This window comes from Rhinatrema bivittatum, chromosome 1, assembly GCF_901001135.1.
Source record: "Rhinatrema bivittatum chromosome 1, aRhiBiv1.1, whole genome shotgun sequence".
Taxonomy (NCBI): domain Eukaryota; kingdom Metazoa; phylum Chordata; class Amphibia; order Gymnophiona; family Rhinatrematidae; genus Rhinatrema; species Rhinatrema bivittatum.
Window position 1 is genome coordinate 338,667,489 of NC_042615.1, and position 26,776 is coordinate 338,694,264.

The 26,776-nt window shown below is 45.0% G+C and overlaps 1 protein-coding gene across 1 annotated transcript in view; it reads right to left on the reverse strand.

Annotated features, from left to right (window-relative positions):
- The window catches only part of ADAMTS3 (ADAM metallopeptidase with thrombospondin type 1 motif 3), a 474,821-nt gene that overhangs the window by 274,122 nt on the left and 173,923 nt on the right, over positions 1-26,776 (reverse strand). The window contains exon 4 of the mRNA XM_029598748.1: positions 21,850-22,009. Within this exon, the coding sequence (XP_029454608.1) occupies positions 21,850-22,009 (160 nt within the window). The remainder of the gene's footprint in view (positions 1-21,849; positions 22,010-26,776) is intronic.

Sequence of the window (26,776 nt, forward strand, 5' to 3'; positions counted from 1 at the left end):
AGTAAGATTCTCTCTCTCTCTCTCTCTCTCTCTCTCTCTCTCTCTCTCACTCTCACAAATCTCCATTAGTGCCATAAGCAGTGGATTTCTGCCTTAATGATGGTTTATGAACTTTCTCTTAATAGTTTTAAATGTACAACTGAGTGACTGCATTGTGTCCCCCCCTGGTCTTTGTACCTTTTGAAAGAAAAAAACAGTCGATTCATGTTTACTTTATTAATTTATTTACAGACTTTTAGATACCGCACAATCAAAAAATCTGATCAGAGAAGGTTACAACCTAAAAATTACATAAAACATATAGCAGTCATAAAAACAATAAAACACCTTGAGCCGGTAACCAACGTATCTCCATACCCAACTGGGCACTTGGTCTCCAATCTAATCTCCAATGTTACAGAATTCCACAGCACTAGTGTTATACTCACAGCCCCACGTCCGGCCAGCCGCATCTCCCAGCTCCCTGCTGTGAGCTAGGGGGATCCTCCCTGCTGGCAGCTCCGGTGCAGGCTGCTGACGCCGCTGTCTGCTGCCCGACCTCCACCTAGGCACGTGCCTGGGGAGAAGAATTAAAGGGCCCACGGCGGGAAAATGCCGCCGGCCTCTTCCCCTCATGTCAGAAGCTCTGCCCTATATAACAGGGCAACAGTCTGTTCCCCGACGCCTTGGCAACAGGTCTTCCTTGTGCTTCTTTGCTTGCTCCAGCTTTGGATCCTGCTCCTGCTTCCTGTTCCTGCCTCTGCCTGATCCAGACCCCTCTTCCTGTTTTCCCTTCAGATAGATCTCCCTGGCTTGACCTTTGGACTGGACCTCACTTCGCTTGTTTGCTGCCTGCCCCGACCTTCGGACTGGACCTCACCTCGCCTGCTGCTGCCTGCCCCGACCTTCGGACTGGACCTCACCTCACCTGCTCGCCACCTGCCCCAACCTTCGGAATGGACCTCACTTTGCCTACTCACCACCTGCCTTGGACTTCAGACTCGGACCTCATCCTGCCTATCAGCGTCTCTGCAGGGGCCCCACCTAAGACCCACCGGCCATGGTACCCAAGGGCTCAACTTGCGGAGAATGAGGTTTGGTAGTGGCGAAGCTCCAGCTGGCTCCAGCTGCTCAGCTCAGGACTCGCCTCCTAGCGCTGGTGACCAGTGGGGGCTCAACCCTCATGGGCCAGCGCCATCTACATTGCTCCTACCATGTGACAGGGGCCTACCAATGGCACCGGTAGCCCCTGTCACAATGTAAGGGCAAAGGCTATTGGCGCCATTTTGATTCCTGGCAGGCCTCACGGACCAAGAACGGGAGATCACTCCTGGGACCCCGCTGGACCACCAGGGCTTTTAGTAAGTCTTGGGGGGGGGGGAATTGGGATGGTGGGGGGTTGTCATTAAGTAAATTTGAAGGGTTGGGGTGGGGTTTCTTTTTTCCTGTTTATTTCGCTGAGAAAAAAAAAAGAACCATTGGAAAATGAAGTTTTCCAAGAAGCACCTGACCTGATAGCTAAAAGCAATGTACATGTCTAATTATTACCGGACCTTTATCCATAATTACGCTAAATTGGTAGCGCCCTGACTCGTAAAGCAGCGAACCCTAAACTCTGGCCTGCCGCAGCCGTATCGGCCTTCCAGCACCTAAAAGCTACCTTTCTTCAAGAACATTGTCGTTGGCATCCCAATCCACTATGACCTTTTATAATCGAAGTAGATGCCTCCTCTGTTGGCGTAGGGGCAGTTCTGAGCTAGCATTCTCCTTCCGGCACTCTTCACCCATGCTCTTTCTAGTCCAAACAATTTTCTCCTACAGAATGCAACTATGGGATCGGCAATAAGGAGCTCCTAGCAGTAAAACTCGCTTTCGAGGAATGGCGGCCCTGGCTCGAGGGGGCGCAACACCCCATCACCGTATACTTGGACCATAAAAACTTAGAGTACCTTCACCAAGCTCAGCGATTGAATCCCCATCAGGCCCACTGGGCCCTCTACTTTGCCCGCTTCAATTTCAGTCTGTGCTACCATCCCGCAGCCAAAAATCTCAAGGCGGACGCTCTCTCCTGTTCCTTTGTCTCGGAAGACGTGGATGAGCCCCCACAGCACATCACAGACCTGGACCAGGTCATCCTCTCCACAACCATCATCATTCCTATGGGGAAGACAGCTGTCCCTCGCCGACTCCGGAACAAAGTCCTGCAGCTAGGACCTGCCCTCAAGATGTAGTATCCTCTCGCACCAAGAATAAGTCTCCAGGGGCACGTGCCCAGGAGGGAAGGGTTAGGACTGCATATATAGTTGGTGATTCAATTATTATGAAGGTTGATAGCTGAGTGGCTGGTGAACATGAGGATCACTTGGTAACTTGCCTGCCTGGTGCGAAGTTGGAGGACCTCAAATATCACATAGTTAGGATTTTAAATAGTGCTGGGGAGGAGCCAGATGTCGGTACATGTGGGTACCAATTACAGGAAAGTGTAGAAAGGAGGTTATGGAAGCCAAATTTAGACATAAGTAGATAGCTGAAATCCAGAACCTCCAGGAAAGCATTTTCAGAAATGCTCCTCATTCCACGTGCAGGACCCCAGAGGCAGGCAGAGTTCTAAAGTCTCAATGTGTGGATGAAACGATAGTGCGAGGAAGAGCGTTTTACATTTGTTAGGAACTGGGCTTCATTTTGGCGAAGGGGGGGGGGGGGGCTTTTCTGAAAGGAAGGGCTCCAACTTAACCAGAGTGGAATTAGGCTGCTGGCACTGACCTTTAAAAAGAAAATAGCACAGCTTCTAATCCAGATGATGGGGAAAGCCAATAGTCATTCACAAACATATGGTTCAGAATGCTATAGCTAGAAAGGATACTAAGATTACAGGGAATATAGAACATCCCAGTAAAGCAGTTGCAATAAATGCCAAACAAGACCAGGTGCCTTTAAATAAAGTACAGAAAGATTCCAAATTATCCCTGCAACTGATGAGCAGGTTATTAATACAAACAAGAAACATACTTTGAAATGTCTGTATACAAATGCTAGAAGTCTAGAAAAATAAGATGGAAGAGTTAGAGTGTATAGCACTAGATGAATAAACAGATATAATTGGCATCTCAGAGACCTGGTGGAAGGAGTATAACCAATGGAACAATTTCATACCAGGCTACAAATTATATTGAAATGAAAGGATGGATCAAATTGGTGGAGGGATGGCACTATATGTTAAAGAGAGCCTTGAATCAAACAGGATACAAGTTCTGCAGGAAACATAATGCAATGTTGAATCTATGGATAGAAATCCCAGGTGAAAAGGGAATAAAAAGTAATGGGGGTGTATTACCGGTCACCGGGACAGAATGAACTAACAATGAACTGCTAAATGAAATTAGGGAAGCTAACAAAATCAGCAACCTCTCCATTGGGATCCCCTAACTTCCCTGTTCTATTTGTATCCTTCAAAGGTCTGAAGTGACTGTCGGCTTCCCCCCATCATCTAGTTTAAAAGATGCACTATCTTTTTTTTAAATATTAGTGGCACCAGCCTGGTTCCACTCTCGTTAAGGTGGATCCCATCCTTTCAGAAAAGGCACCCGCTTCCCCAAAATGATGCCCAGTTCCAAGCAAACCTAAAACTCTCTTTCCTGCACTATCATCTCATCCATGCATTGAGACTCTGGAGCCCTGCATGTGGAATGGGGATCATTTCTGAGAAGCTATCCTGGAGGTTCTGGATTTGAACTTTCTACCTAAAATCCTAAATTTGGTTTCCAGAACCTCCCTCCTGCATTTTCCTGTGTAATTGGTACCCACATATACCAAGACAGCCGGCTCCTTCCCAGTACTATCTACAATCTTATCTATGTGACCTGTGAGGTCCGTCACCATCGCACCAGGCAGGCAAGTTACCAAGCAATCCTCACGTCCACCAGCCACCCAGCTATCTACATTTCTAATAATAAAATCACCACTACAACAGTCATCCTAACCCTTCCCTCTGGGCATGTACCCCTGGAGATCTATCCTCAATGAGAGAGGATGAAACATCACTTTGAGGGAAGGTCCTGGGTACAGGATTACTTCCTGCCTCATCAAGGTGATGCTCTCCTTCTACATGACCTTTATCCTCCAAAGCAGAACAGGGGCTGCCAGACTGGAGGTGGGACAGTGAAAGTCTTCTCTATATACCTCTCTGTCTCCTCTAGCTTTTCCAGGTCTAGCCTTCACAGATCAGACTCATTCTCCGAGGGCTAGGAGCTCTTTGCACCTAGTTCACACATACAATCAATCATACATTTGAGACTCAGTGCAAATGACTGGATAGCCTCCCTCTCGTTGCTGGACTCCTATCTGCATCTTAATTTTGTTGATTTGTTATAGAGTTACAATTTTTAAGGGAATAAGGCTGAAAAGCTAAAGTACTTTTAGTCTATTGAATTATTTTATATTTATATTTGTCAATGACCTGCAACACACTACAATTAATCTACTTATAACTACTTACTTACCCACCTTATTGACTTTTGTTTTGATTCCTTCTGTATCAAATCAGTAGTAAATTTATAGTAAGAAGTTCTGAGGCACATGTGCCTAACAGTGCATGTGTTGCGCTGGGATGAGTGGAAAGTGCCCTTGGACCTCGGCAAACCGGGAGAGGAGCTCCAAGGAAGCGCTGAGGGAGGTGAGACGGAGCCTCGTCTGGGGGGACTCCAGAAGCCCAGGCCCCTGCCGACCTGCATGGCCTCCGGGAGGCCAAATACGCAAGGTTGGTCTCTGAGTAGTCCTCCGACCACTCCAAGCCCTTTCGCAGCTGCCGCTAGGTAGTGGCAGAGGTGGCAGGCTGGACAGGAGGCTTAGATGGACGAGGACATCTGGTAAGGGTGGACACTAGAAACAACGGTAATGGAGGAGACAGACTCAAGGCTCTGAAGAAGACGAAGACTCAGGAATCTGGTGAAGATGAAGACTCAGGAATCTGGAAAAGACGGCAGAAGAGTTAAAACTCAGAGTGGAGGTAACCGGCCAGACTCAGAAGCAACCACCTTGGACTGAGCTTCAGGAACCCAGCATGATCGACGCATCTGACAGGTCATTCAAAGGAAGATGGAACTTCTGACCTGGCTTGGAAGACGCATCTGAAGGTAACACCAAAGTTGGACAGAGGATGGCCCGCTAGGAGGTAAAAATATGGAACCAGGACATCCGAAGACGACAGAAGACGAGGACATCTAGACAGGCTAAAACGTCAGGCCTCCATGGCAAAGGCTCAGGACATTCACATCAGACTTCCAGGACACTCACTGAAGGGCAGCAAGGAAGAGCGAGGCAAGGACATCAAGAGGACTCCAGACCACGGACGTGGAGGATCCTCAGCCCCGACAGAAGGAGTTATCCCACTGAACGCCCTACACACCCCAGTCAGGGTGGTCACGGACCACTTGGACCACTGTGTGCCCTACACAACCCAGCTGGGCTGGTCAAGGACCATGCAGGGATGGGACACTGTGGACATCAAGACCTCACAGAAAGAAACATCAGAAACTCAGAGAAGATGGACATCAGGACAAGACGAAGGGCATCCAGTGAAGAGACCAGGAACATAATAATGAGGGATCCCAAGACGAGGAGAGATGCTGGGCAGGAGCAGAAAACGAGGAGTCCTCAGGAGGACTAGCCCCTTGACAAGGTGAAGCTGGACTGAAGGCAGGACCCTTTTATAGGGCTGAAGAAGAACTCCCTCGGTGATGTCATCAGGAGGAGCCAGGAGGGCTGGCCCTTTAAATATGAAGCAGAGGCGCGGTCCTGCACCTAAGGATGTAGGAGGCAGGACCAGGGACAGCAGCCATGCTGAGAAGTAGGCCCAAGGCGTCGGAGGCGGCTCCAGCTGCTAAAGAGGAGCTCCAGGCGGCCTCCCGGCCGCAAGAAGAGGAGACTGGTTGGTGGCTCCTGCCACGGGAAATCCCTGCCATGAGCGGCTCCATGCTGTGAAGAAACCCCGGCGTCAGCAGCCCAGCCATGACGAAGAAGAGAGGGACCTCGACGGCAGCGATGGCAGTGGCCCCCAGGCTGAATGAGGAAGCAGAACATCGGCGACTCCATGCCGCAAATGGCGGCAGCCTCCAGGCCGCGAGGGAACAGCGGTGGCCTCCAGGCCGCGTGGAAGCATGGCGGCCCGGCCCGCCATGCAGAGCGCGTCGGGCAGGCAGGCGGAGAAGAGAAAAAAAAAAAGGTGAGAGGCCGCTTGTGGGCTTGATCCCACAAGTGGAATCGCCACAGCATGAGTTCCAATCCTCTTCTGCTGCAAGGCGTGCAGGGCCTCTGGAAGTTCGAGCTGTGGAGACTGTAGTCTAGATTGCTTATGGTGACCTTTGGAGCCCTTTCCCAGGGGCTGTTGGGTAAGGTATGCAGATGAGCCTTGTAGTCCTCTTTTGCTGCAAAATGTGTGGGGCCTCTAGAGGTTTGGGGGTGTGGAGACTGAACTCTGGATAGCTCGCAGTGACTTCTGGAGTCCTGTCCCAGGAGGTTCTGGATAAGGATTCCAGTGAGCCTTCTGGTCCTTATCTCCAAAAAATATTAGGCATATATCATTTTCCCCAGAAACAGAGGGGACACTATGAATAGAAGCATCATTTATTAAGGCATGTTTTTGTCCATATCATGATAAATAAAATGCAGCTTGTGTGTTTTATGGTCTCTAGACTCTCTACAGTTATAGTTGGACAAGAAATGCCAGAATTAAAAAAGGACTTTGAGAATTTCAATGTCATACAAAACTGTTTTCAGTGCACCTTTAATTTCTAACAGCTCCAGAATTGTACACTTTTAAAGCAGCATATAACTATACAAACTATTACAAAATGTTGCAAAGTGCAAAGGGTGATGCATGCTCCCCTCCTACTCTAATACCCAGAATAGTAATACTTGCTTTCCAAGAAATATCTCTGCATGAAATTTTGATAAACTGCCAAATATCTTCTAAGTACGCCAAACAGTGTCACAGCATTTTTGTGTGCTTGCAATCTGCTATTGAACATGAATGTGTGTTCAAAAAAAATGTCTAGGGTGTCTGTCAAGCCTTGAAGCTATTTGATTGAAGAGGTCATTGCTAATACATTTTCTGTATAGCATTTCCATTAAACACAAGCCACAGGGCATAACAAAGTTTGGCTCATAGCTTTATGTAGTTAGATAGCCCAAATCTTTGAGGACTAGGACAACAACAGATATTACCTCATCATAGCCATAACAATTAATCAAAGCAAACCTTTGTAAGCCTGGCAGCAATGAAAAAAAAAATTAGATGTTTTCAATTTATTTCTAAGAAGCAAGACAGGGTTTCAGTTGAAAATCATCTTATCTTTATACCTAGTATATCCTGAAATGTGGAGCTTTCCTCATTACCTATACGGCAGCCCATAGTTTAAAAAAAAAGAGTGCTCTGTCTAACAAGCTGAACTTTACTCTGGTTGCCTAGCACAAACTATGGGCCTTATTCAATACAGATTTTTCCATAAGCACAGAATGGGGGAAGTCCTGTTTGAATAAGGCCATATGAGTGCTGACTCTGTATACAAACTAGTTTCTGTGCATTAATATGCTTTTTGTTCACAAACACAGCATACCCTGACTTCTTTCAGAAGTATTCCAAGTCAACTGAGTTGAAAGTGCTGGTTGTAAAATATAGTTCAGACTTGAATGGTTTCAGTTATTCCTAACATTTAAATTGAAGCGTTTTCCTTTTACTGGTCTTATGACTGCTTTTTTTTTTTTTAAATCACATTAGAATACTCTAATTCCAATTTTAATTGGAAACAAAACAAATATTCTTTCTACTACCAGCTGGGTTAACACAGCCAGGATACACATTGCCATTGCCAGCCACTTTGCATCCCTCACCTCATCCCACCTTTCACCGGTTGACCGATCCTTCCAGGAAGGTGTCTGGTGTCTTCTCGGTGGATGAGGTGTTGATAGTTATCACCAAGCCAGTATGGTCAGACCCTCTTTGAACTCCATAATCTTTTCCCTTCCTCCTCCTCACTCTTGAAACAATTATTATGGTGTCATGCAAGCCTTGTTGATGTGAAATGTTAGTCATCAGTAGTCACTCACTGTAGCATGTTTTGGGTTAATTAAAATTTGTGACAATATGGAGGGCCTGATTTTCAAAACAGTCTACCTGCACAAAACCCCGTTTTACATGCATAAATCAGCTTTTTAAAAAGTATGAGCAAAAGATTTCATGTGCACTTTTACGTGTACCAGAAAGACTTGTTCTCAAGGGAGGAGTTGGCATGAAACCATTTATGTGCATACTTTTGATTTTCAAAACAATGCACATAAATGTACATGTTCACATTTATTCCTGCTTCCAGGTAGCCACAAATGTATGCGCATATGCCATGCTGAGTTCCGCGTATGCCAGCTAATTTTCAAAGCACATTTGCACATGTAAGTCCGCCTTGAAAGTTCAGGCAAAAGTCTCTGTGTAATTTCTACACATGATTCAGCCTGATGCAGGTTATGATAAAATTATCCTACAAATGATTAGGGATGTGAATCGTTTTCCATATCGTCTTAACGATAGAAATCGTGTGGCAGGAGAAGAAAATCGTGTTTGGCACGATTATTTCATTGAAAAATCGTTAAAAATCGTTTTTTCCGATTAGTGCGCACTAACTCCCCGTTAGTGCGCACTAACTTGAGTTAGTGCGCACTAACTCAAAATGATACAAATAGACACTTTCCAGGTCACTGAAGGTCAGTTAGGAATGAATATGTGTTCCTATTGGCTGGCAGCCCTCTTATCTATTGATGTTACCAAGGTTTCCACTGAGGTGATGGTTGGGGGGATGGGAAATGGAACTGGAAACTCATGAACACCAACAGAAAATGAAACAAAGTGTTCACACTTCCCAGGTCAGTAAAGGTCACTTAGGAATGAATATGTATTCCTATTGGCTGGCTGTGCTCTTATCTATTGATGTTACCAAGGTTACCACTGAGGTAATGGTTGGGGGGATGTGAAATGGAAACAGTTGGAAGCTTGACATGTGATGATCAGCACTCACGTGACTAGAACTTGTTTGTTTATTATTTTTGTTAGCAGGCACCTGAAATGCTAGTGCATGTTGAATTTGCCAATCACTGTGCATTTTAGAAAGGTGGTCCTGGCTGGAACTGTACACAGTTCAAATATATGTAATTGATTGTTGGTAAGTGTATTTTTTAAGTAGCCACACTGGCACAAGTATGTTTACTTTTCCTCCTACTTAACTCACTAGCTCAGCTTTGTAAGAAGGGCTTCTCTGCTTGAGTGAGGGTCAGGCAGCTCCCCCCTGTCTGTGAAGCCAGCCTCTCACTAGTAATCCAGGGAGGGAGCTGTCTCAGACTTCACCATCCTCCTCCCCCCCCCCCCCTCACCCACACACCATTCACTAGCTGGGACATGGGGGAAGTCAGGAGTGAGGGTCAGGCAGCTCCCCCCTGTCTGTGAAGCCAGCCTCTCACTAGTAATGCAGGGAGGGAGCTGTCTCAGACTTCACCATCCTCCCCCCCCCCTCACCCACACACCATTCACTAGCTGGGACATGGGGGAAGTCAGGAGTGAGGGTCAGGCAGCTCCCCCCTGTCTGTGAAGCCAGCCTCTCACTAGTAATGCAGGGAGGGAGCTGTCTCAGACTTCACCATCCTCCCCCCCCCCCTCACCCACACACCATTCACTAGCTGGGACATGGGGGAAGTCAGGAGTGAGGGTCAGGCAGCTCCCCCCTGTCTGTGAAGCCAGCCTCTCACTAGTAATGCAGGGAGGGAGCTGTCTCAGACTTCACCATCCTCCCCCCTCACCCACACACCATTCACTAGCTGGGACATGGGGGAAGTCAGGAGTGAGGGTCAGGCAGCTCCCCCCTGTCTGTGAAGCCAGCCTCTCACTAGTAATGCAGGGAGGGAGCTGTCTCAGACTTCACCATCCTCCTCCCCCCCCCCCCTCACCCACACACCATTCACTAGCTGGGACATGGGGGAAGTCAGGAGTGAGGGTCAGGCAGCTCCCCCCTGTCTGTGAAGCCAGCCTCTCACTAGTAATGCAGGGAGGGAGCTGTCTCAGACTTCACCATCCTCCCCCCCCCCCTCACCCACACACCATTCACTAGCTGGGACATGGGGGAAGTCAGGAGTGAGGGTCAGGCAGCTCCCCCCTGTCTGTGAAGCCAGCCTCTCACTAGTAATGCAGGGAGGGAGCTGTCTCAGACTGGTATCAGGGTTAGGGCACTGTGTGCAGGAAGATCACAACACTCCTGGTATTAATAGGGATAGGGCACTGTAAGAGATGACTGTAGTAGATTGAATAAAGATCTGATGTTTCTGCTCTCCTCACACCAAACAAAAACAACACACAAGCAGAGAAGCCCTTCTTACAAAGCTGAGCTAGTGAGTTAAGTAGGAGGAAAAGTAAACATACTTGTGCCAGTGTGGCTACTTAAAAAATACACTTACCAACAATCAATTACATATATTTGAACTGTGTACAGTTCCAGCCAGGACCACCTTTCTAAAATGCACAGTGATTGGCAAATTCAACATGCACTAGCATTTCAGGTGCCTGCTAACAAAAATAATAAACAAACAAGTTCTAGTCACGTGAGTGCTGATCATTACATTACTTTTTTTGTCAAGCTTCCAACTGTTTCCATTTCACATCCCTCCAACCATTACCTCAGTGTTAGCCTTGGTAACATCAATAGATAAGAGCACAGCCAGCCAATAGGAATACATACATACATATTCATTCCTAAGTGACCTTTACTGACCTGGGAAGTGTGAACACTTTGTTTCATTTTCTGTTGGTGTTCGTTAGTTTCCAGTTCCATTTCCCATCCCCCCAACCATCACCTCAGTGGTAACCTTGGTAACATCAATAGATAAGAGGGCAGCCAGCCAATAGGAACACATATTCATTCCTAACTGACCTTCAGTGACCTGGAAAGTGTTTATTTGTATCATTTTCAGTTAGTGCGCACTAAATCGAGTTAGTGCGCACTAACGGGGAGTTAGTGCGCACTAACACGATTTAACGATTTTTAACGATAAATCGTTAGAATTTCTATTGTATCGTGTTCTATAACGATTTAAGACGATATAAACATTATCGGACGATAATTTTAATCGTTGAAAAACGATTCACATCCCTACAAATGATCAACTACTGGCTTAGTCACAAGTATGGGACAAAATATAAAGATTTCTTTGAGGGGGCCTTCCCACAATCACAGTGGAGCACCATTGCTGAATGGATGGTATTCTTTCCTTAACTTGTGGCAAACTTGGACTTTTGAGTCTTCACTAAAGGTCAAAGGAAGATGTTATCTTTCTGGTATGTCTCATTGTAATGTTAAATGTTGTAAAAACATGATAACTGTATAATAAACTACGGTATTTGTCACCTGTTAATAGAGTTGATCCTAGTATTTGCTGGAAATGGCAGGTTCTTATAGGCATGGTAAACATTATTTATTTAAACAATTTACAGTATATTCCACTGATCCACAAATCTCAGTGGATTACTTAAAAACTATTATACTTTATTACTTCTGCAAAGAATATCTACTTAATAATTTGTGCATTTTTAACAGAATACATTCCAGTGAGATTGGTTTCAATTGCCATGGAAGTCGGGAAAATTAGAACTAGATAATTCAGTATTGTTGACTACCTATCTTTCCCTCATATTAGTAGCTTTTTCTAGACATGCCTATGATGAAAATCCTGTTTCTTTCAAAAGATGTCAGTGTGCTATTTGCTAAATTTTTCCTAGTCATATAGTTATATTTTCTCCAACCCTTCAGCTCCTCTAGAATGCACAAAAAAAAATAAATACATTTATCACTAACAAATTATACTAGCAATTATTTCAGATGGATGAGCACATTGGCATTAGAACTAATGGTAATTCAAGGAAATATATTATATCCCATAAAAATCTCCATAATACTAAACTGCATCATTTAAAAGGAATATGCAATGAAAAGCAACCATTTTACCTCCAGATATGCAAACTTTTATTCAAAACATTGAAACTAGTTTAAAATCTGTGATATGTGCGAGAACAAGGAGAGTAGGAGTTTCTTGACATTCCTGAGTGAGCAGTGCCTTGTAATGTAATTTTATTTACCTTGTTGGTTTGTTTTTTTTTAACAAAACTCATGAGCCCACTTTGGCTTGCAATTTTCATCCAAGTAGTCTGTCCTAGGAATGTGGCTGAGGCTCAGAGTTGGAGCCCTCTGGCCTTTCAGGAGAAGAGACATTTCTTGGGTCCAAAGTGGATTCCAAGATTGAGAAAATTAAAAAATAGATGAAGAGTAGTGAAAGGGGAGCTAGTCCCATACTCCTTGTATTTCACTTAAGGTTTGCAGAGTGGATTTCTGCTTGAGTCAGAGTAAGGACTGCAAGACTGGTAAATCTATTTTCTGAGCTGCTGCAAGGAAGGACTGAGCAGAAACTCATCTGTTCAGGAGAATGTTCCAGTTCAGCTATTGGACCACCAGCAATATTGCCACACCAGAGACCAAAAAGGCAAACACCCAGGGAGAGTCCCATTCTTCTAAGAATACCTCAGAACTAATGGGTAGTGAAGAAAGAAAACCCCTAGTGTGTGAAAAATTTGCATTGACTAGCCTTAGGACTGTGCACTGTCTTTTGTTTTGCTATATGGACTGCACTGTTCTTCATTGTGCACTCTACTGATTGTATTCATCTCCATCAATTATTCTAGTAATAGATTTATTTTTAAACACCAGCAGACTGTGTGGTAATGTGTTATTTTTACTGCAAGGTGCCAGAAAACCTCCAGACAACCCAAGGGCAGTGAAAGACTAACTTTCTATCCCGTTAGGATAGAACCCAAGGGAGCATGGGGTGCCTGCGTGCCCCAGCAATACCAAATGTGCCTCAAAGTTCTAGTAATCTTATATAATTCAAGCGAATAAAGCAATAATAAAGTGCATGTGAGGGATACTGCTCAAATTTTAAGCTGATCAGCCAGCAACGTCATCATTGCCACCCTCCATCTATGCCATGAAGATACAAAAAAAATTTGAGAAGTTTTTTAAATGCTTTAATGTGATGATTACAAACAGTCTTAAAATTTGAGCATTATGCCTCACATGCACTGAATTATTGTTTTGTTGCTTGGATTATATATCATATATTTTTTGTTTAACACAAATCTATGATGTTTCATCTGTCCATGGATCTTTTTTAGTAGCTAATGTTTTTTCCATTAATACAGAAGCACTCCAATCTTACACTTTTAGTTACACCAGTGCACACTTGGAAAACATCAAAGTGAGTCTATTTTTGGAGGGGATGTAGCACAATGAGAGGAGACCTGGGAGGATTATAGTTGCATTAATAAATGCCTAATTAGGGCAGAATTGTACAGTGCCCCTTTGGTGGAATAAATCAAGAATGATATGATTCTCAGGGGACTGAGAGTTCCATAGGAAAGAATGTTATTTGCAGATAATGAAAGTTTTGTCACCAAATGGACTGCAATCCTTAATACGTGCAGTCAGGATTTAATGTTACTCATTATTGATCAAGTTAAAATCTACAGTGAAGAGCTTACTGCCACAGATTGCAGCTATTACCTCTAGTATCAAAGAGCAAATCGCTGAGATTACTTTTGTTGATAAATTGAAAGAACACCGGGATTTATTGGATCAATTAGAGCAACCATAAAGAAAAGCAAGATTCAAAAATTCAGAAGAGACCAGACTGATTCTAAACTTAAGTATATAAGTGGACTTATTCTGAAAATCATATCAATCAATTGGCTCAGATAAAAGTCACCTTCGATTTTTCATCAGAAGATACTTCTAGTGATTCAGACAGAGATATTCCTAGAAATGGAGAACCAAGGGTAGAAATAAGGCATCAGGGCCTTATTTTAGAACCAGGCTGACAGAGCCAATCATATTGTTACAACAGAAGATGCCGGCCACAGCCCAGAGGGTCCAGCCATTTAGAACAATGTCCAGCCATGGGGCAGTAGACACAAGCATCCAGTCAGCAGTTATAAATTTGTCTTCAAGTCAACTAACTGCAGACCAGGAAGCCTTATTGAACAAAGGTTTATCTTTTGATCCGACGACACCATCAACCTTTTTTCACCCAGGTCTCTATTCATAAATTTATCAGAACTCTCAATATTAAATTATTTTTTCCATGACAATCCCTCTACATCCGGGGACCTCTCTATTGTTAAAAATAGATCTCATTGTCATCCTCCAGGCCATTTGGACTCTTATTTAGCGACTTTTCTGGATTTGAATCTCAGGGACTTTACCATGACGGAATCAAGGCATACAGGGACTTTTTATAATCTATGGAAGGAAGAAAGTGTGGCATTAACAACATTAGCTCAGTCACAATTTAATAATCAAGCCTGCGGACAAAGGTGGCAAAATTATTATACAAGATAAAGATGTATATCAAGCTGCGATGTTGTCCCATTTGAGAGATGACAAATTTTACATAAGTCTTTCTGAAGTTCTGACATAGTCATTAAAATTGCAAATTGAAGCTCTGGTAAATACAGCACCTTTTCTGATATCCAAAGAAAGCAGATTTCTTCTTGTTAAGCACCCGAGGATTCCAGTTACTTATTCAGTTCCCAATGTTCACAAATCACTGCAGAAAGCACTAGAGATGTGAATCGGAACCGGAATCAGCTCGGATTCCGGTTCCGATTCACATCGTGTTTTTTTTTTCGTCCGGCCCAATCGCGGTTTTGTTTATTGGCTGCGCCTGAGCCGATAAACAAAAAACCCACCCCGACCCTTTAAAACAAACCCCTTAGCTTCCCCCACCCTCCCGACCCCCCCAAAAATATTTTACAGGTACCTGGTGGTCCAGTGGGGTCCCGGGAGCGATCTCCCGCTCCCGGGCGTCGGCTGCCACTAATCAAAATGGCGCTGATGACCCTTTGCCCTTACCATGTGACAGGGTAACAGTGCCATTGGCTGGCCCCTGTCACATGGTAGGAGCACTGGATGGCCTGTGCCATTTTTAAAGATGGCGCCGGCCATAATGGACAGCTGGCGCCATCTTTAAAAATGGCGCCAGCCATAATGGACGGCCGGAGCCATCTTTAAAAATGGCACCAGCCATAATGGACGGCCGGCGCCATCTTAAAAATGGCGTGTGCCATCCAGTGCTCCTACCATGTGACAGGGGCCAGCCAATGGCACGGATACCCTGTCACATGGTAAGGGCAAAGGGCCATCGACACCATTTTGATTAGTGGCAGCCGATGGCCCGGGAGCGGGAGATCGCTCCCGGGACCCCCACTGGACCACCAGGTACCTATAAAACATTTTTTGGGAGGTCAGGAGGGTGGGGGAAGCTAAGGGATTAGTTTTAAAGGGTCGAGGTGGGTTTAGGGGTTATTTTTCTGTGCCATTTTTCCTGCCCTCTCCCAAAATGATAAGAGAACCCCCACAATCAATAGCGTGGGGTTTTCCTATCGTTGTGCGGGAGCCCCCGATTTCTGACAATTTTGAAAATACCAACGATATTTTCAATCGTCCGAAGCCCGATTCACATCCCTAGAAACCACCAATTTGACAAATAGTGTCTGCGACTGGATTCTTGGAATCTTTGGCTATATTTGTTGATCATCTTTTGAAACAGGAAGTTTCCTGTGTCCATTCATTCATACAAGATATTTCACTTTTTGAGAAATTTGAAGTCGATAAGGGTTCAACAGGAGCAAATGATCCTGGTCACTTTGGACATTAATTCATTGAATATTAATATTCCTCAACAGGAATCATTACAGATATTAATCTTGGTTTTACAGCATAGATCTGCACCGATGAGGATAGGATACCAAATTCATTCGTCATTGATATTTCTAGTTGGTTCTTTTTTGAGAATTATTTCACTTTTGGGCAGTTATTTGTATTATAGATACATGGATTAGCAATGGGTTCTCTGGTTGCCCCAAGTCTTGCAAATCTTTATGTTGCTGCATTTGAAGAGCGTCTCATTTATACATCATGTTGGAAACCATTTAGAATGCTTTGGTACCACTATATTGATGACATATTTGTTGTGTGGCTAGGAACTCAACAATTAATGGAGTTTCATCAATGGATCAATTAGACAGTAATCTACAATTTCTCACTTAACAGTAGGGATGTGAATCGTGTCCTCGATCGTCTTAACGATCGATTTCGGCTGGGAGGGGGAGGGAATCGTATTGTTGCCGTTTGGGGGGGTAAAATATCGTGAAAAATCGTGAAAAATCGTGAAAAATAAAAAAAAACGTAAAATCGCAAAACCGGCACATTAAAACCCCCTAAAACCCACCCCCGACCCTTTAAATTAAATCCCCCACCCTCCCGAACCCCCCCCAAATGACTTAAATAACCTGCGGGTCCAGCGGCGGTCCGGAACGGCAGCGGTCCGGAACGGGCTCCTGCTACTGAATCTTGTTGTCTTCAGCCGGCGCCATTTTCCAAAATGGCGCCGAAAAATGGCGGCGGCCATAGACGAACACGATTGGACGGCAGGAGGTCCTTCTGGACCCCCGCTGGACTTTTGGCAAGTCTTGTGGGGGTCAGGAGGCCCCCCCAAGCTGGCCAAAAGTTCCTGGAGGTCCAGCGGGGGTCAGGGAGCGATTTCCCGCCGCGAATCATTTTCGTACGGAAAATGGCGCCGGCAGGAGATCGACTGCAGGAGGTCGTTCAGCGAGGCGCCGGAACCCTCGCTGAACGACCTCCTGCAGTCGATCTCCTGCCGGCGCCATTTTCCGTACGGAAAATGGCGCCGGCCATACACGTATGGCCGGCGCCATTTTCCGTACAAAAACGATTTGCGGCGGGAAATCGCTCCCTGACCCCCGCTGGACCTCCAGGAACTTTTGGCCAGCTTGGGGGGGGGCCTCCTGACCCCCACAAGACTTTCCAAAAGTCCAGCGGGGGTCCGGAAGGACCTCCTGCCGTCCAATCGTGTTCGTCTATGGCCGCCGCCATTTTTCGGCGCCATTTTGGAAAATGGCGCCGGCTGAAGACAACAAGATTCAGTAGCAGGAGCCCGTTCCGGACCGCTGCCGTTCCGGACCGCCGCTGGACCCGCAGGTTATTTAAGTCATTGGGGGGGGGGGGTTTCGGGAGGGTGGGGGATTTAATTTAAAGGGTCGGGGGTGGGTTTTAGGGGGTTTTAGTGTGCCGGCTCACGATTCTAACGATTTATAACGATAAATCGATAGAATCTCTATTGTATTGTGTTCCATAACGGTTTAAGACGATATTAAAATTATCGGACGATAATTTTAATCGTCCTAAAACGATTCACATCCCTACTTAACAGTGATCAACATTCAATTCATTTTTTGGATGTAAAGGTGCAATATATCTTGGGCACCTTTTATACTACTGTTGATACCAAATTGACAGAATGCAACCCTTTTGCAGTTTGACAGTCACCATCCTAGAGCATTAAAAGCGGGGCTACCTGTAAGTCAATTTTTCTGATTGTGTCACATATGCACTACTAAGGAAGAGTTTAAAGTTCAAGCATCTGTATTAATGGAGAAATTCAAAAGGAGAGGTTATCCAACTACATTGAAGAGGGCTTTTAAAAGGGCACTTTATTCTGACTGGGAATCACTGTTGACATATAGAACACAATCATCTGATAATCCTTTAATCTCTGTTTTGAAGTATACCAATAAAGCTATGGATATTGTGTCATCTATTAGAAGGCACTGGCACGTCCTTTCTATGCATACAATTTTTAAATACCCTCCTTTGATTGCATTTGCTAGAGGAAAAAATATTCAGGATAGATTGGTACATGCTACATTCACAGATTTAAGCTTAGAGAGCAGATCTATATCACTGCATACTATATGTAATCAATGTGATTTTTATAATTTTTCTATGACCGGTATAGATTGTTGTGAAATTTAAGTTTCTTACAGATTGTAACACCACTTATGAAGTGTACACTCTCCTATGTCATTCCCTAAATTATACATCTGATGCACCAAAAAAATGTGTCCGAAAGCGGTTGATTGAGCATAGGAGCAGAATACATACACATCAACTGAATGCTCTGTTAGTACTACATTGTATTTCTTAGAATCACACTTTCTCTGATTTCGGATGTACTATCATCGATCATATCCTGGCTTTACTAAAGGGATGTGACCGAGAAGTGGCTTTAAATTCAAAAGAACAATATTGGATTTTTACACTTTAGTCTGTGGCTCCGTTCAGCCTTAAATGAAGAGATTGAATGGCAGTCATCATTGTAATTTGCTTAATTTGCAAAATAGACTTGAGACACTGATGTTTCCTAATGAACATAGATAAAGAGTTTCGGTTCCATTTTGGGGTTATTACTTTCCTCCAGGTTGAGACAAGTACGGTGCAGGTTTTCTAGTAGCTGTTTGTCAGCGATGATATAGGAGGAATAACTCTAAATCTTGCCAGCGGTGATGCAGCAGGAATAATGTTAATTTTCCCCTGAAGAAGAAATGTTCAATTTTGAAACACGGCCGGTGTTGGGTATTTGTGGTGAATGACCCAGTGGTGAGTCTCTGCGCTGTAAAGCTTTAGGGTATTTTTCCTTTTCAGGAAGTAAAGAGAAACTACATTTCCCAGATGCCCTGGTAGTCAGCCCCTGGAAGTGTTGGGGGTCAGGGATACAAAGAGGCGGTGTCTTCCTAGGGAGGAGTAGGCTAACCCATATAAAGGGAGGGGCCCTCCAGAAAGCAGGGGGAGCAGGAGGCAGTCCAGGAGAGCTCAATGGAAGGTGAGGAGGATGGAGAGGCAGAGGCAGAAGAAGAACGGTGCCCAGGTATACATTTATGCTAAAGCTAAGTCAGCCTAAGATTATCTCTCTCTCCCTTTCACTTCTGTGCAGCAGCTTGTTGGTTAAGAATTTCTAGCACTGTTATGGGTTAATTAGAGTTGCTGGGTTTATTACTGAAAAAGCAAAGGTAGAAGGTTTTATTTTAAATGCTGAGAACACTTATTTTTGTTGTTGGGAACCAAGTAGGAATTACTATGAAGTAAAGGACATGTTTTGGGGGTTAACAGTAAATATGAGCTAGTAGCGGTGTAAATAGGGTTATGGTATCAAACTATTACAGCTGTTGAGAATTGTAATTAAGGCTACATAGCCTTTCTTTTAATGGGGTTTTTCCAATAGAGATGTGAATCGTGTCCTCGATCATCTTAACGATCGATTTCGGCTGGGAGGGGGAGGGAATCGTATTGTTGCCGTTTGGGTGTGTAAACTATCGTGAAAAATCGTTAAAATCGTGAGCCGGCACACTAAACCCCCCTAAAACCCACCCCGACCCTTTAAATTAAATCCCCCACCCTCCCGAACCCCCCCTAAATGCTTTAAATTACCTGGGGATCCGGCGGTGGTCCAGAACGGCGGCGGTCCGGAACGGCCCCCTCAATAGAATCGTGTTGTCTTCAGCCGGCGCCATTTTTCAAAATGGCCGCCGCAAAATGGCGGCGGCCATAGACAAAAACGATTCGACAGAGGAGGTCATTCCGGACCCCCGCTGGACTTTTGGCAAGTCTTGTGGGGGTCAGGAGGCCCCCCCAAGCTGGCCAAAAGTTTCCTGGGAGTCCAGCGGGGTTCCGGGAGCGATTTCTCGCCGCGAATCGTTTCCGTACGGAAAATGGCGCCGGCAGGAGATCGACTGCAGGAGGTCGTTCAGCGGGGGTTCCGGACCGCCGCTGAACGACCTCCTGCACTCGATCTCCTGCCGGCGCCATTTTCCGTACGAAAACGATTCGCGGCGAGAAATCGCTCCCGGAACCCCGCTGGACTCCCAGGAAACTTTTGGCCAGCTTGGGTGGCCCTCCTGACCCCCACAAGACTTGCCAAAAGTCCAGCGGGGGTCCGGAACAACCTCCTCCGTCGAATCGTTTTTGTCTATGGCCGCCGCCATTTTGCGGCGGCCATTTTGAAAAATGGCGCCGGCTGAAGACAACACAATTCTATTGAGGGGGCCGTTCCGGACCGCCGCCGTTCTGGACCACCGCCGGATCCCCAGGTAATTTAAAGCATTGGGGGGGGGGGGTTCGGGAGGGTGGGGGATTTAATTTAAAGGGTCGGAGGTGGGTTTTAGGGGGTTTTAGTGTGCCGGTTTTCCTGCCCTCCCCCTTCCCCCGATTTACGATTTTTTAACGATAAATCGGGGGAATTGGTATTGTATCGTGGCCCTAACGATTTTTTGACGATTTAAAATATATCGGACGATATTTTAAATCGTCAAAAAACGATTCACATCCCTATTTTCCAACACTACTTGGAAAAACCCCAAGTGGAGAAGTAAGAGTGACACCATTGTATTAAACCTACATTGTCCATATGCATGTGGTTGGAAAGCATAGTGGAGCACAGAGAAAGAAGCTTGTTTTATTTTAATGAATCACTGGATTAAAAGGATAGGAAATCAAAGCTCACATTAATTAGGTAGAAATGTGTTTTGGGCAACACTTTAATAATGTGTGTAACCTTTTTTATGTGAAGTTAACTTCAATAAACTCCAGAGACTATATTAAGTTACTGCCTTGGTGTGCAATATGTCATTTTAAGTTATGGAAAAAGGTCACATGACTGGAATGTGACTCTTACGTTTGGCAGGGGAGAGAGAATGAGTATAAACCTGCCTTAACCTCCTATCTTAATGAGAATCACCCAGTCTAAGTAACTTTAACTGATAGCCTCCTTGCCTAAAGGTTCCAGTGTTAGTATCACCTCCAGGGGAAGCCTGAGTGCTGCCACCACCACAAAGAAACTTACTACAGCAGTGATCAAGGATAAGTTTCCAAGCAAGAAGCTACCCCAAGGACCCGCCACTAGGGAGTGCCATGCCACAGTATTTAAAGGATCAGCAAACATGCGTGGATTCAGATAAGTTTGTTATCAATAATGAAGTGATTATCATCTTTATAAGACTGTTTTTAATCATGTTAAAGAATTTTTTTATTCTCATGGCATGGATGGAGGGGAGTGAATGTGACATTGCTGCCTAATCACTAAAAGTGTTGCTGGTAGCTTAAAATTTGAGCATTATCCCTCACATGCACTTTATTATTTTGTTTGCTTGGATTATATATCAGATGCTATTTTTCATTTAACACAAATCTATGGTGTTTCAACTTTTTCAGTAGCCAACTTTCTAGTAGCCATTGGAAGAAGGGCTACACAAGTTGAATAAGAATCCACACAGCCACCAAAATTAATGAGACTGTTGTTGAAAAACATCTGGCCTTCCCATGCTCATTTCTGTTCAGGTTTTAAGGGTGGTCACTGTGCAGGTTACCAAAGCCTTCCTGCAAGCCTGATGTTTAAGACTACTCCAATGTGTTCTTGGAAGTTTGATGCAATCATGCCACTGCTGTTTAAGGCCAACTACTAAAATCCTGGCTATTTATTTATTTATTTAATATCTTTTATATACCGACGAACGTTGGGAACATCTCGTCGGTTTACAGAGAACAGAACTTAGCAACAGGCTTTACAATTTTCACATGATTATAAGAGGAACAGATGAGTTAGATGAGTATACAAGATCCCGTGCTTAATCCCGCACTTTGGAAGAGGAAGACATAACATTACACCATGTTTGCCCAATTTACCGCAGGTTCTACATATTTCAAATCACTTAAAAAAATATAAAAATTAAACAAGAAAATATTTCATTAAAAATAAGGAAAAACAAAAGATATGATTGCTCCGGTTATAAATAGACCTTGCAAGAAAGGGTTAAGGCCTCAACGTACAAGATAAGCTAATTTCCTTAATAAACTAGCTGTTACACAAAAATCAATGCCTTACCTCTACTGCTATGGAAATCGTTAAGTATGTCAGTAGGCGTTTCTTTCGCTGTAGACCTCCTGTAAATCACATGAATCCTGCCTTTGTCTTCCTCCATTTGCTTGCCCTTTTCCAAAGGCTCAATGAAGTATTCATCTTTATCAGTTCTTATCATTCCAGCCTAAGGGAGACACACAGAGAACATCAAAATTCAACATGCCTGATACCGCAATATATTCTGATGAGCTCATCAAGGATATCGAAGAGCAAATAACTGAATACAGTAACATAGTAGATGATAGCACTTAAAAAAAAATCAATAGGGCCCATCTAACCTGCCCAATTATAAAGTCCATATCATCACTGCCAGCTGTGAAAGCGTTACCACTTTTAGGATATTGCTTTCTATGCATGTCTGTTTTTCTTGTGTTCCTCATTGGTTCTCTATCATTCTGGATAGCAGTGGTAATTTTCTAAAAAAACAAATAAATAAACAGTACCGGGTCAGGGTCAATGGTAGTCTCTGCCTTCCCTTCCAGCTACAATGGAGAAAATAAGCAAGTTCAAAAAGGCATAACCTGGCAGAAAATCACCACTGCTGGGCAAATAAACATACTTTTTTTCTATACTTAATCCAATAACCAGACCCATTCCTATCCACTATGTCTTACCACTAAGCTTTGAAAAATTTTAAAAAAAGTTTCACTAGCACTAACTTTACTTCCCTTCACATTTCACCAAGGGGAGATATGAAACGGCAGCCTTCGGGCTCAGGAGCAACAATGCTGCCACTGAGCTTCAGGCACACACCCAAAGGAAATGGGTAAAGGACAGAGTTGTAAAAGATATAGAAATCCCATATGCTTTCTTTCAATTCATACATAACAGAATTTACTTTGGCTCACTGATTTTTATTTTATTAAAGACACTTAAAAGCGCTGGTTGAAACGTTTTAAGTATTCCTTTCACATTTGGATGAACAGGAAGGGCTAATATGGCAAAGACAGAAGAAATATTGTGAAAAAGATGATTTGAATAAACTGGTGGCCTGGGCAAGTAAATGGTAAGTGATACAATATGGACAAATCTAAGATCCTCAGACAACAACAACAAACATATCTATGGACTGACTGGTAAGGAAAAGACCAATAATAAAAAGCAGAGAGGATCTGTGAGTTACTTTTAATGAGTGACTTATTTACATCACATTACAAAGGGCTGGTGCATCCCATTAGGCGAAATAGGCAGTTGCCTAGGGCGCCAACCATCGGGGGGCGGTGAAGAGCAGCCATGTGGTGTGCCTAACACCCTTGCACCGGCCTTGTCTTACAGCTATTAAAGTCAGGCCCGGTGCAAGGGTAGTAGGTGCCCTAGGCAACCTCTGCCTTGTGCCTGACCCCCCCCCCCCCCCCCCCCCCCGATTCGCACCGTGCCACACCCCCCATTCACGCTGTCCCTGCCGGTCTCTGGCCCAACTCCTCCTACCTTGTTTGCGCCGCCCACTGTATGCTTCTCAGGGCCATGAGTAGTACGTGCTCGTGGCCCGATGATTATCTACTCCTCTTTGCTATGAGTGGCTCCGCTCATGGCACCACCTGGCTGTTCTTCAGCGCCTCCTAAGGGTCGGCACCAAAGGCGACAGCCTATGTCCGCCTAATGGATGCGCCGACCCTGATTAAGGCACAAGATCTAATGTTTCATAAAAGGAGGAATTGCATGCAGGGATCCTGCTCTTTATTCCACAGTTGTGGGTAGGCCAATTTACAGACTTACCCACAGGCTGCTTTTCCTGCCTCGGGGAGTCCTATTCTGCATGAGAAGGGTAGGGATGTAAAAATGAAATCCCCAGTATGTACGTCACTGACTCTGCCCTAACCCTACCTCCAGCACTGCATTTTAACCCCACCAGTTGGTCTTTGAAAAATTAGTGTAAATTATGCATGCTAAAAGTACCCAAATAATTTTGTTTGATCTTTTGTGCAGGTGTTCAAGAGGGGTAAAACAGTGCACATGCTTGTATAAATATTATGTATAAGGGCTAATTTCCTCTCCCAGCCTAAAGAAGCCTCTAGGAATATCCCCTAACAGTCCGGCTACAAATATGCATGTTATGGAAGCCAATGCATGCTTTTATCCAGGATGAGAATGATCATTTTCAGTGAATTGAGGGTGTGAAATGGTCATTCCAAGTATCTCTATACAATAAAGAGGAAAGTTGTGCCATGCTTGCAGTTCTGGTATGCATATAGGGCACCACTCCCTGAGGGAGTGAACCTAGAGCCTAGGGAGTGAACATTCTAGGCCCACACCAACAGCTGGCGGACGTACCCTGGGATGAGACTGGTCCCTTTCCCTGCAGGTTGAGCCCTTGGGTTCTAGGGGTCAGCAGGACTTAGGCAGGAGTTTTTCAGGGTATAGAGTGATACAGAGTTCAGGTCCAGGCAAGGGTCAGTGGCAGGCAGCAAGCAAGAATGATCAAGATACAGGCAAGGGTCAGATCCAGAAGTCAATCTGTTGAAGAGAAAGGGTGAGGCAAGGGTGACTAACAAGATAGGGCAGGCTGAATGGGATGAGGCAAGTGCTGGGCTAGGTAGGCAGGGTAGGCAGGAGAGATGATACAAGGCTGGGCTTGGCAAAACGAGGTAGGGCAGGCTGGAGAGATGAGGCAGGGAAGTCAAGACACTGGTAACACACACTGTAAAGGCAGGAGACCCATTGCTGAGGCATCTGCTAGTCCTCCAAGGAAGCCTTATATAACAGGGAGCCAGTGATGTCATCAAGAGGTACAGAATATCTTTTCCCGCTGCAGGCCCTTTAAATGGCAGGAATTCAGGCACATACATGCCTAGGGAGAATCAGGGAGAATGTGGCGTGGCATTAGTCATCAGCTGGCAGTGTCCAGGCTGTGAAGAGATGCCAGTGGCATCGAGGTAAGGCAGCTCTTGAGGCCGGCCTGTGAACTGCCAAACATTAACAGATCAGTTCATCTGCCACAGTGCAACCCTCCATTAGTGGTCCTATTAGGGATGTGCTGCCAGAAAGTATTCATTGCATTCGGGATACTTATTCATCGGAGGGCATATTCGTTGCATTCGTACAATGGCGCCCCGATACGTTGATACGTGCATTCGTTTTCTGGTTCCCATTAAAGTCAATGGGGGAAGTATTTGCAGCCTATTTTGGGCTGCAGAATTGGGGTTTCATTATCAATTTTGATGAAACGTCTGGGGAGCAATCATCAGAACAACAAAAGAGCTCCAAGGTAATTAGACTGTGGCAAAGTGGCATGAATAGCCTAAGGCACTGTAAAGGAGCAAAGGGGTACCAGAAGTGGCAAGAGTGCTTTAAAAGAGGCACAAAGCAGCAGCGAGAGTGTCAAAAACACAACACAGCTTCAAAAGAGAGCACCGATATCAGATGCATGAACCCTCAAAGGCAGCACGACAGGCAAAGCGGCAAGACAAGTGGCATCAACATCCTACAGCACAATGAAGGGGGAACATAGCAAGCAGAAAAACTAGCACCAACACACTGAGGAACCATGATAGTGGCAAGAACACCACAAGGAGCAGAGTGAGTCATCTGGTGATTGGCAGCAAGGCAGAGTGGCAGAAAGTTGATAGGGGCAAGACAGGCTGGCAGAGCTGAGGTAGTCAGGTCGCTGTGGTGCTGACGAGGCTCAGCATGTGGCTGGACTGTCAACTGGGCGTACTGTGCACCCGACCCATCTTGAAACAGGGACCAGGGAGTCTAACACGAGTGCTAGGACCTGAAACATGAAGAACTATGTCTGGGTGGGGTGAAGCATCTGCGGGTGCAGATTTTGGTGGTAGAAGCAAATATTCAAACAAGAGCCCCGGGGAGAGTTCCCTTTCCTATGACCAGGAAAGGACTCCCTAGAATGGATTCGCCCCTAGAGTGGGGCGTTTCCATTGGCATCTAGTGAGCTCTCGCTGGTCTTTTACAATCTGATGGAGTTAGCAGATATACAAATGAGAATTTTCAAGGCTGAGGCGGAGGAGGTTACCATGTAAACAGCGGTTCAACATGGGTCAGAGGGTAGATACAGGCTGGCTACACCTGGGAGAGTTCCCTTTCCTTTGTGCAGGAAAGGACTCCCTAGAATGGGTTCACCCCTAGAGTGGGGCGTTTCCATTGGCATCTAATGAGCTCTCACTGGTCTTTTACAATCTGGTGGAGTTAGCAGATATACGAACGAGAATCTTCAAGGATGAGGCAGAGGAGGTTACCATGTAAACAGCGGTTCAACATGGGTCAGAGGGTAGATACAAGCTGGCTACACCTGGGGAGAGTTCCCTTTCCTATGAACAGGAAAGGGCTTCCTTGGAATGGGTTGGCCCCTAGAGTGGAGCATGAGCCTTAAAGCGTGGCGACCTGGAGCAGGGTGCCATGTGAACAGCGCTTCAACATGGGTCAACAGGTCCTAAGAGATAGGCTGCAACACCAGGGAGAGTACCCTTTCCTATGAGCAGGAAAGGGCTCCCTGGAATGAATTGGCCCCTAGAGTGTATAATGGTACAAATTGTTAGGATTTAAGCATTTGCAAACAGATCATGACTTCATAAGCAAGACAGAGGAAGTTCTCTTCTCTGCCCTGAAACTAAAGAAAACTGTTTGTTTTATTTAAGGATCCATGCTGTGAAGGAATACTAGTTTTAATTGCCAGAGACTGGTGTTTCCCTTTGCAACGAGGGTTCAGCCGTTAGGACTGGACATAAGGCCTAGACAAACAAGCACAGCATTCGAGGACAGAGGTGTATCTCACCTAGGGACATAAGGCCTAGATGGGTTTGACCTCTGTCCTCGAATGCTGTGTCTGTCCGTCCAGGCCTTATGTTCCTACAAGTGTTTGACCTCGATTGCTGTGCCTGTCCGTCCAGGCCTTATATTCCTACAAATGTTTGACCTCAATTGCTGTGCCTGTCTC